Below are 12,398 nucleotides of genomic sequence, written 5' to 3' on the forward strand. Positions count from 1 at the left end.
ACCTAACCATAAATAATGGTTCGTTTAAATAATTTTGGTAATTATGTTGAAAAATAGTGTGAGTTGCTCTTTAAAATGTGTGTAATAAAAAATCTGTAAGTATATTCTGTATTTTTGTATTAACCAAAGAAACTTACTTTCTGAACCGCCCTCGTAAAATTAACATATTTATTAATCAAAATAAAAAATATCTATTTACAAAACTGTTTATTTCAAATAAATTTCAATTTCATTGTAAAATTTAATTAAGCTGAAGAGGTTAATTACACTTCACTATCAAACACGATAAATATTTCAAACTAATCAAAACACTACCACACGATGAACAATAATAATAATGAGATACATATCGTATGCACTCATCACAACCAAGAAAGCAGTAATACATGCCACGGTTATGTTCGGTTATGGTATATATGTTCGGTTTTGTATGAGACGCAGAACTGACGAGTAGGCGGTCGGAGATAGACAAAGGGTGCTCCCGTCCCCCTGCCGCTGAGTGAAAGTCGTTTATAAATACTTCCTTGGCAACTGCGATAAGCATGCACCAGGCATTTCAAAGGCCTTTTGTGAACTAAAAACTGTCAAAAGAGACATAATCTATAATATCTGATATAACTGTATTTGGAGTTTTTGTCAAAGTCTGCCATTCTGATACATCCGTCTATGGCGTGGGAAGGGTTAATTGGATAATAGATTCTCGGACACTAACCATCATTATGTTACAAAAAAATTGTGTCCTATTTTAGTAACTTTAACAACGGTAAATGTCCTAAAACCTGTTACCTGAAGGGATTTTAATAATTTGTAACTAGATTTATCAAGAGATCAGCCAATTGTCAAGCAGTAAAATTGGGCCTGAACCTAGCATATTTAATATTGTCAGTGGTCGTTATCAACATATCCTGTGGAGAGTGAAGTACAAGGACTGATCGGAAGGTAACCTCCATTTGCTCACTGTAGTGGAGCCATGGTACAATAAAGGTTATCTGAACGCTAGTGAGCTTTTCGAAAGTCCAACCAAGTGTGAGTTGCATGCTATCATACGATTTCTGACAGCTGAGAAGTATTCAGCAACAGCAATTCACAGAGAACTTTGCACTGTATATGGCCAAAAGTAATAAGTAAAGAAGTTGTTTGGTGATTAGTTACACTTATAAAAAATGAAAGAATAAACACCCATGAACTGGAAGACCCTCTGTGGTCATCAAGGAACTTGTCAAGAAAATTGATGAAAGGATTTATTACAATTAATTGTTTACTATCTAAGAGTTTGGTGATAAATCTCCACTACTTCCAGGACTTTTTGGTACGAAATTGCACCAGAAAAATTAGGCTACCATAAGATCTGTGCACGATAGGTCTCAAAAATTCTGTTGGAAAATCCAAAAACTCAACCAATATTCTCTGTTCTTGATTTTTTTATGTGTTATGAGCGCAAAGAGCAACCATTCCTCAATAGAATTGTAATGGGTGATAAGAGAAGGGTTAAGTACATGAATCCGGAGACAAACAAAACAATAAAAGGTGTGAAGTGTGGGGATTTTGCTAATTGAATTTATGGATTGTACGGCATCCATTAATTCAGACTTATATGTTTAAAACTTTAAAAACCTACAAAGGGCAATTAAAAAAAGCACGGTCTTCTGTCACCTGGTGTAATTTTTCTTGCCACTGCCTTAACCCTTATAACATCAGTATATCTTTTCACGACTTCCAGCAAACGGCACAATGTAAAAAAAAAAAAAAAAAATTAAATGTGTAAAGTTCATTTTTATTTTTACTTTCTATAATTATGGTAAGTATAAAAAAGTAAACATTTTAAAATTATAAAGTCACTGTACTCAGGATCGTCAATGTTACGAGACATGTTATTTATCACTAATAATGAACACGGTACTTTGGAATTATACCGACCACACCCAGACATGAATCGTTATTTGACATTTTGCTTCTACTGATTACTAGATTAGCGTAGAACAATATTTCGTCAATATAAAACAGGAATTGTCTTATCGCAAACCCCTCCCCATCCTCAGACAGAGGTCAAAATCGAGCGGTCTAGTAGATAACGTGATTGCAGAGTCTTGCCGCCCGTTCAGCTGGTGCGTCGCTTTGTTGTACTTCCGTGTTTTACCTCTACATTTCTCCAAACAAAAAAATTCAATAAAAACAAACATGATCAAACTAAAACTAAACTCTTTATTGAAAAAAACACTCAAAACTTGTTTTTATTCTTGATCATACTCCGCAACCCAAAATGCAAGTGCCATGCCTTCTCGCTGATGTCAACGAAAGAAAAACATCCCTCGAGATAGTACCTATCAGTAAAATATCAAATTCTAGAGGATCTGATCAGAAATATAAATTGAATTGTAATGGAAAGGCAATTATGTACCGCGCAAGTCATGTGATGCCGTGTGGCCTGTCGTAATCGGGATTCTCGAGAAAGATAAGATAACAGCGACAACAATACCGATCACAATTCCTGGAAATGCTTGTAAGTTTGTAATTTTGTAATTAAAGAGTTGTTTTTTTCGTTCTATCATGTTTGTTTAGCTATAAATTTATATTTTTGTGTTCTTCATACTGGTGTAGTCGGTATAATCCCAAAGTACCTGAACACTAAATAGGTGACACTAAACACTAAAATGATACTAAAAACACTAAATTAATACTAAAACTAAGATATCAATACTTTTAACAAATAAATAAAAACCATATAAACAGAAAACACGACGAAGGAAACCGACTCAGCGATGGTTAGACACGCACTACTGGAAGCCAAACTGCAAACAAAAGCGCGCGCGCGCTGTACGGCGTCTGTGCCGTGTGACGGGGAGAGTATCTAGACACTGCGTCTACTGTTTCAAACAATGTAACGCGACAGCTATATTTTGACGCTTGACATAGGTCAATAACCCACACACATGGTTGACGCATACCGTTAGTGACATTGATCGGATTTAAAAGGAACTTAAATTTGCTATAGATGCAGTTTTGTGTCGATGCGCCGTACCGCGTCTTTGCCGTTTGGAGATAGTTTGTCTATGCGCCATACGGCGTCTGTGACGTTATAAGGGTTAATCCCACAATACTAAAAACAACCAAAGACCTTGGAACAATTCAAATGGGATGATTTTAGTCATCCACCATCTGTAAACCCCGGATTTAGTTCCCAAGACTTTTCCCCTATTTATTTTTTCTTAGTTTTGAGGACAACGAGAAACTCAAAAAATGAAGTCTCCAGCTGGCTCAAGGCACAGATGGTAGATTGTTATGCAGAGGGAAATTTCTAAGTTAGTGCATAGCTATTATAACTGTTTAAATTTAGATGAAAATTACGTTGAAAAACAGAGGAATGGTGTAGTTTTAAGATGTATACAACAAAATATTTTCATTCACTTCTACGTTTTTTATTTATAACAAACCAGAGGTTACTTTAAAAATAGCTCTTTTTTTCATACCTCTTTGGAGACCATACATCAGTCTACAAAGAAACAGCTGAGCACATTTAAATACCACAGGTGGTCTAATAAGAGATACGCACAGATTTATTTCTCTTTGTCCCACTACATAAAGCAAGTGCCTTGTCTCAGCAGTGGGTGTAGGTTCTCTGTGTATATGATGTGGAAAGTAAAAAGAGCTGAACATTTTTTTACTCTGTGTAAGTTATTTTTCAATTAAGTATTTAACGTTCTGAAGGATCTTTTTTAAGAAAAACAAGTTCAAAATTTGTTTGATTTGACACCATCTGATTGAATAGTATTTTGAATTCATCGCAGTTTAAATCACTGTCAACATCTATTGTATCATATTATTTAAAATTATTCATCTTGCACATGAGAAATTAAATTATTGATTAAAAACTAACAATATGTTTTACCTTAAAAAAAAAACTCTTACTTTTGAAATTCCACTTCCTTTATCAAATTTTAAATTATCTATAATGAGGCGGATGTTAAAAACAAGAGGGATTTGGGCAATGCTCGTGATACATACTTGAAATTTCAAAACTTCAAGTGAAATTTGAATCAAGTACACTGCAACTATTCAAATTACAAGAAACATTCTTGCACGTATGGATATAAAACTGACCTCTGACGGACACATGGCAGATGACACACTGCAGGGAAGGCTTCTTGCACACAGTACACACAGCATCTTGTCCTGGCTTGCGGCAGTACTGACAGTCAGCTTTCAGCTCAATACCTCGGTGTGGCTCTGGCATTGTCGACATGTACTTCAGCACCTAAACTCACAGCATTTACTAAACCAGGAGTGTTAAACGTTAACGTTATTTATGAATTTATTATTCTCTGGAGGCTCTACTTCTTTATAATTCAATTAAATAAATTTGAAATCAAAAAATAATGCTTTTTATTGTTCTACTGAATGTCATTTAGTACATTTGAAAGAAATCAGGTATGATTTGGTAAAGCTCACAGTATAAAAGTACATAATGTAATAAAATGGAAGACAGGTTATTTATTAAATTTGAACATCTGATAATAAAAATTATAATGTGCCATATCCAACATAAAAAAACAGATGCTGTTTATTGACCTAAACATCAGTTTGATAGATTAATCATGTATTTCAAAACAAGGCGAAGTACACCTAGCTTCAGCTTAACATACAAGGCTTTACCTTCATCCTAAAAATGTCTGTATTCTAGAAGTCTAATTCCAGCAAGAGACTCTGTGGATTTCTGCTTAAACATCCTGTCTAGAATATTTTATTTCAGTTTTGAAATGAGTTTCCAAAATATATAAATAAATAATAATATATTTTCCCGCTTAGAGTATGTATTTCAGCACAATATTTGTAATTCACAAAATAATATCAAATCCGTTTCACATCTTTGTTGAATATGAATATGATTTTCACCCCATTGTCAATTGATTTATTTCAATAATGTTCCTTTAATTTATAAAAAAAACAACATAAATCATAAAGAAATGCTTTATGCAACACATTTCAGATTTTATTTTTTATAAATACAAGGAAGTAAATCAAAAATGAAAAATAACCCCAAAAAGGCAAATATTAAAATAATATCTAGTACAATTTGTTGAGACGTCTTACAAATTCATTTGTGGTATTTGTTGAGACGTCTTACAAATTCATTTGTGGTATGAATCTGGTTATTTATCAGCTACAAACTATCTTTTTCTTTGGGAATTTGAGTAGCACATTTTGAGATTGTCTAGACGCATGGTTTAAAATCTTGGACCACTGACGAATGTTTACTTGTTATACAAAGTAGTTCTATGTACTGACATACAGATATCATTTAACTGAAATTTCAATTATATACATGGATACAACTATCCTTAAACCATTCTCGCCAAGCTCTATTTTTGTTTTTAACTGCTTCAGCAATTCTTTCATTCCACCAAGGGGTCTCTTTATCCCTTCTTTTACCTGAAGTTCGTCCACACGTTTCTTCTGCAGCTTTGACTATAGCATTCTTGAAATTTGTCCATTCCTCCTCTCCTGTTTTGACCTCCCCCTTGGGTATTGTTCCTCTAATGTTATTTACAAACTCCTCTCTAACTTTCGTATCTTTTAACTTCCATGTCTTGATTCTTGTTAGTCTTTTGCATGTATCCTTTCCAAACCTCATTCTTTGAAAATCAGCTACCATCAGCCTGTGATCTCCTCCCATACTTTCACTGGGTATAACTTTTACATCTGCCATGTATGGCTGCAGGCATTTCCTCACTAATATATAATCTATTAAACTTGGCTGTTCACCATTCCAATTGTATCTTGTGTATTTGTGGCTCTCCCTTTTCTCGTTCCAGGTGTTCCCTATCACTATATCATTCCTTAAACAAAAATCCAGTAAATTTTCTCCTTCTAAATTCCTTGTTCCTACTCCATAACATCCCATTACCTCTTCATATCCTTGTCTAAACTTACCCACTTGTGCGTTAAAATCCCCAATTATTATTGTTCTCTCTTCTTTTACATGTCTTTCCAGATCCTCTTCAAACTCTCTCTTCTCATCGTCCTTGCATCCTGTTTGTGGTGCGTATACCTGTATTATGTCCATTATCTCCCCCTCCATTCTGACCGTAACCTTAATAAATTCTTTCACTTACCACATCCACTTTCACCACTCTGCTTGTCATCTTTTTGTCCATGACTATAGCTACTCCATTTCTTCTTCCAATTTCTCCTCCAGACCACCAAATCCTGTATCCCTGTCCCACTTCTCTACTTCCACTACCTTTCCACTTTGTTTCACTGATTCCCATTATGTTTATTCTTCTTCTCTTCATCATCTCTACTACCTCTTCTAACTTGTTCCTAAGCGTCACAACATTTATTTTACCAAATCTTAATCTTAAACAATTGCCAGGTCGTTGCCGTAAATTTCCATCCTTTCCGAGGCTGTTCTTATTTTTGAAAGCAAGTCAAATATAAGATAGGTCAAACGAAAAGAGGGATAAATGGAAGAGACTTGCAAGGGCATCAGCAAAGATGATGAAGGAGGCAAAGGAGAGGAAATGGAAGGATTTTGAAGAAAAACTGAAATCAAACTTCAAAGGAAATAAGAAGATTTTTTATGGGGTGATAAGGAACAAGACGAAACCTAAAGAAATGTTGACTAGGGTGGTGGATGTTTCAGGGGAAATCAAATGGGAGGAGAAAGAGGTTTTGAAGACGTGGAAAGAGTATTTTAAGGAACTACTGGAAGGAACAGAAAATGAAGAGGAAAGAAGAGATATGACAGAGGAGACAGAAGATGAAGAGGATTTTAGTATGTGCGAATTGGAAAAAGCGTTTAAAGAGATGAAAGAGGGGAAATCTGCGGGAATAGAGAGCTGACGGCTGAGATGATAAGGCGGCTGGTCCATTAGGAATGCAATGGTTGTACAGAGTGATAAGAGTGATTTGGAAGGAAAAGAAGATACCAGAAGACTGGAAAATGGGAATAATAGTGCCGATTTTTAAGAAAGGTGTAATGTATGCGGGTCGACACTGTACTCTCTCATGGGTCGGGAAGAATAATTAAACTACACATTTAGAGTAAACATTGCTCTAGGACCGCTCGTAAAGGAACGGACGGGACGCGGAGGTTACATGACGGTGTCTGGTGGTGGACTCCGGGTGGACTGGCTGGCTGGCCAGCTTGGACCGTTGGTTGTAGGGTAGTGGCGTGATGTGACGTCACAGGAGAGCAGCCTATGAGCATTCTTTATTCTTTTTAGACCACATCGTATGTTACATCGCCTGACAATACATACTGCCAACATCACTGGTGGCAGACATTAAATATCACTATGGATACCTACCAACTTAGTACTTCTCACACTAAATACACTACAATCCTCCCCCTTAAATACATAAGTCCCCTACAATTTTAGAAATTTATCAATTTACAATTTGTTTTACAATTCTCCAATTTTAAATCAATTACAATGAATAAGAAAATTGACATTATACTCTTTTATTTTTGTAAGTATAGATTATAGAGAACAAAAATACAAACTCAATATAATCATTTAACACAAATCACAAACACTTCAATCAAAACCAATAAATCCAGAATATAGCAATTAATAACACATTGAATGAAACACAATTAACAAATCGATAATAATAATGCTTAAACAATATTAATTATATACAAGTCACAATTGGGTTGTATTTACAAGTCCATTTTGACTAAAGGTTTACGATCCCTTTAGTGGGTATCGTCTAACAGGTGTCATTTGTTTGGGTGAAACGCTGGGACTGTTATTGTTTACATTTGTACGTGGGGCTGGGGCTTTGCCCCCTGAGCGTTTCTGTTATTGTTATGGTTTTGCGGAGAGGGGGGCAAGGTCGTTGCTAAAAAGTACTGGCGACCTTGCGCTCGCTCTGTCCCGCGACTGTATATCGATCGTTTCCTGCGTGTGCTCTGTTGCCACGCTTGCGTCTGGGAGTCTAGGCATTGTTGTCAACTCAGACATTTCCGGACTACACTGTAAACCTACCAACTGGTCGATATGTCGTTTCCACCTCATGCCCGTATTCAGTTCAACTAAATACGTGACTGGTCCTAATCGTGAAACTACCACACCTGGTATCCACTTATTTCTACCTCTGTAATCTCTGGCTATGATTGGTTGTCCAATAGCTAACTGTCTAGTTTTACTTACCCCTATAGTAACAATCGTTGTTTTTCTTGATTATCTGACATTATTGCTTTAACAATTTGGGCGAATTAAATCTAACCTAGACTTTAGCGATCTGCCCAACATTAATTGAGCTGGCGATAGATTGGTAGTAGAATGCACTGTATTTCTATAAGTGAACAGGAAGTTACTCAAAGCTAATTCTAAATCCTTGGAATTATGAAGAGCTGTTTTCAATTTATTTTTTAATAGTTCTGACTGACCGTTCTGCCAAACCATTGGTTTCTGGGTGGTATGGTGGTGAAAAACGTGTGTTTGATTACCATTTGACATCAAAAATTCTTTTAAACTCTTGACTGGTAAAAGGTGGTCCGTTGTCGGACACTATGTGGTCTACAATACCATACCTACTAAATAATTCCCTTAATTTCACAAATCGTTGTGAACAGCTGCCGTTGAAGCAACGGGCCAAACACCTCTGGCCACTTAGAGTACGCATCTTTTACCACCAAAAATAACTTGGACTGAAAAGGTCCAAAAAAATCAATATGAATTCGAGACCAAACTCGTTCCGGAACATTCCAATGATGCAGGAAAGCCTTGGGCGGTTTTGCTCGTTCCTCCAAACAGGCTGCACAGCTGTTAGCTAGTTGTTCTATGTCCCGGTCGATATTAGGCACCATACATATGCACGGGCTAATGCCTTCATGCGAAACAATACCTATGTGTGAAGTATGCAATTCGTTCAGAATGTTTATTCTGAACCTTTTAGGTATTACCACCTTGTACCCCCACATTAGGATTCCTTGCTCCAAGGTTAATTCCGACTGTCTAATTTCAAATGGCTTTAGATCTGGTTCAGTTACAATAGGCCAACCTAATTCTACATAGGATATTACCTTTTTGATTTCACTATCTACCATTGATTCTCTTTTTATGTCTACATAGCTTAATGGTATGTCATTTTCAGCTAAACACTGCAGAATAGGTACCTATGACATTAATATTAAGGTCATCATCCGAGATTTCATCTTTAATCTCACTATTTACAGGTAATCTAGATAAACCATCGGCATTGCCATGGTTTTGGGACTTAACATACACAATCTCATATTGGAAACCACTTAAAAACAAAGCGTATCGTTGTAACCTACTGGCTGCGAAAGCAGGTAACCCTTTCTTTGGTCCAAAAATAGCCACTAAAGGCTTATGATCAGTCTTTAACAAAAACTGTGTACCATATAAATATTGACTAAATTTCTTAACACCAAATTACAATGCTTAATGCTTCCTTATCTATTTGTGAATAGTTTTTCTCAGCGTTATTTAACACTCTACTTGCGAATGATATAGGTCTTTCTGTACCGTCGTATTGAATCTGACTCAAAAACTGATGCAATGCCATAATGGACTAGCATCACTGGCTACCACTTAGTGGTAATGCAGGATCATAATGCGCTAAAACTTCAGCAGAGATTAACTTTTGCTTAATCTCTTGGTAGTGCCTTCTTACATGCTAAATTAAATACAAAATCGGTATCCTTTCTTAACAACTGATACATTGGGGTTAAAATAGTGGATATCCTAGGAATGAAACGTGAATAGTAATTAACAAGACCAAGGAAGGCTTTAAGCTGTGTCACATTTTGAGGTTCAGGTGCCTTGACAATTGCTTCAACCTTACTAGGTGCGGTATGCAACCCTTGTTTACTGATAACAAAACCTAAATATTCTAAACTGTCACAGAAAAAATTTACATTTGTTCTTGCTCACTGTGAACCCATTGTCTTCAAGTCTTTGACACACTAGTCTAAGTCCTATGCATGTGTTCCTCATTGTTTTTACCTGTTACTAGAATGTCATCTAAAATACAGTTACCCCCGGGATACCTTGTAATGTTCGTTCTATTATTCTCTGGAATATTCCCGGTGCTGAACTGATACCAAAACATAGGCGATTGTAAGCATACAATCCCTTTGTGTGTGCTAATTGTACAATACGTTTGACTATCTACATCTAGTTTAAGCTGCTGATAAGCTGAAGATAAATCTATTTTAGAGAATTTTTCTCCGTTTTGTAGGCTGGCAAATATTTCTTCAATTTTCGGTAACGGGTGTCGGTCTACCTCCAAGAAAGGATTTACAGTTATTTTATAATCCCCACAAATTCTTATTTTCCCATTAGCCTTAATAATTGGTACAATGGGAGTCCCCCCATTCACTGGTATCTACTGGTGAAATAACGTTTCTCTTGTTCTAGTCTAGTCAGCTCGGCTTCTACTTTTTCTTTAAGTGTAAAAGGTAACGTCCTAGGTTTAAAGTATTTTTGGTACTACATTTTCTTTTAACTTTTAATTTAACTGGTGCACCCTTGAAACATCCCAACTTATCCGTAAATACATTTGGAAACTCATTGTACAGTAATTCTACTTGTTTGTTGTTGTTGACAAAACAGACGGATTGACAGATGTTTGTTTGTTTACCTCTACAGGTGTGTTGTGGCTTCCACTGACAGGCGTGCATGCGTCTGCCGCGCTGCCGCTGCAGTTGGCACAACCCCCACCATGCTCGTGCGATCAGCTGACTGTACATTGTTTACATTACTAGGCACTCTAACTGTTAAATCTAATGCTTGCATCCAATCACGCCCTAACAAGGGATTAGCCCCATTAGCTACGATGTATAAAGCTAATTGTTTCTCTTTACCTTTATGTTGTACATTGACCATAACCTTACCTAAAGGCCTGATCTTTTCATGTGTATATGAACTTAATACTAAGCTAGTTGGATACATGTTTATATTTCCTAACTTAGTCTTACAATCTTTTTCTGACATAACTGAAACACAAGCTCCACTATCGACTTCAAAATACAATTTCCTTACTTTCCACTAATAACTGTACCGTTATTGGCTCAATTTTATTAATCTTAGTTTCTATTTCTTTAACCGTAAATAGATTGGAAATGTCATACACATCGTCATTGTCTTTATGTTTCCAGTGATTATCTGAACCGGACTCTGCTGATTCTTTACTTTCCTCTACATAGTGCTGCCTACCTTTATAAACATATTGCTTTTTATTGCTGTAAAACTGTTTCCCTTTAGCTGAAGGCTCCTTAGACCTATTTGTAAAAACATTTGGTTTGTTCTCATTAGGTTTGTTAACATAATTTTTCGATCTACAAACTCTTTCAAGGTGTCCCTTCTTTTTACAATGATTACACGTGTACTCACGAAAACCGACATTGCGATGCTGTGTGGTGATCCTCGCTTGCCGCAACAATAGCAGGTGATGTCTCCCAGCGCCTTCCCGCCGTCCGATGACCGTCTCGCTGCGATGCTCGCCGCCTGTGTCCTTTTCGGTATCGACCCGCTGCTCTGCATCCGTGAATACGTCCTCCTGCAGTTGTCATCTGGGCCGCCCCCCTTCTCAGCAAATTCCATTGCAGTAGCTAGTTGCACGGCTTTTTCATAAGTGAGGTTCTCCTCCCCGAGAAGTCTTTTCTGTATCTGTTGGTCTCGCAGACCCGCGACTAATCTGTCCCTTAAGTAGTCTGGCAATTTATCACCAAATTCACAATACTTAGATAACTGTTTTAAATGCACAATATAAATCGCTAACCGTTTCATGATCCAATTGATTCCGCCTACTAAATTTAAATCTTTCCGTGATAAAAAGAAGGCTTGGGATGCAGATGATTCGCTATAGTGTCCACAATTTCCTTGTACGACTTTGTCAGACGGTTTTGTCTGGTGTAATTAAGTCTTTCAGTAACGTATAGGTCCTTACACCCATAACTGTCAACAAAGTGCTTAGTTTCTTTGAATTATCGATATCATTACAATCAATAAAAAACTCAAATCTCTCTATATAAGACTGCCACGATTCTTCCCGCACTATCAAAATAACCCATAGACCCGATAGTTGCCATTTTGTTTTTCTTGTACACTCCGTAATAACTGTTTAAAATGTCCCCCGGTAAAAATAATCGTCTAACGGCATTAATTGCAACGATTAAAATCAGCTTGTGCGCTGCTTACACCAAGAATAGTTTATATCGATCGGCGTACCTTACTACTCCCCGACCGTTGGAATGTCCGGAATGTCCTTGCACATTCGCGGTTATTTTGCACGTGTTCATTACGATAGTTGCCCTTCCGCACTATATCACTGTAATTCACTGTTTCAAATGTCCCGAATGTCCCGAATGTCCCTGCACATTCGTTGTTATTTGCACGTGTTCATTACGCTTGTTGCCCTTCCGC

The 12,398-nt window shown here is 36.8% G+C and overlaps 1 protein-coding gene across 3 annotated transcripts in view; it reads right to left on the reverse strand.

Moving 5' to 3' along the window:
- LOC124364779 (GATOR complex protein WDR59) overlaps positions 1-12,398 on the reverse strand; it is a 59,086-nt gene that overhangs the window by 1,714 nt on the left and 44,974 nt on the right. For all 3 annotated transcript variants that reach the window (XM_046820522.1, XM_046820520.1, XM_046820521.1), the window contains one exon: positions 4,099-4,252. In XM_046820522.1, coding sequence (XP_046676478.1) covers positions 4,099-4,252 — 154 coding nt within the window. The remainder of the gene's footprint in view (positions 1-4,098; positions 4,253-12,398) is intronic.

This window comes from Homalodisca vitripennis, chromosome 6, assembly GCF_021130785.1.
Source record: "Homalodisca vitripennis isolate AUS2020 chromosome 6, UT_GWSS_2.1, whole genome shotgun sequence".
NCBI lineage: Eukaryota > Metazoa > Arthropoda > Insecta > Hemiptera > Cicadellidae > Homalodisca > Homalodisca vitripennis.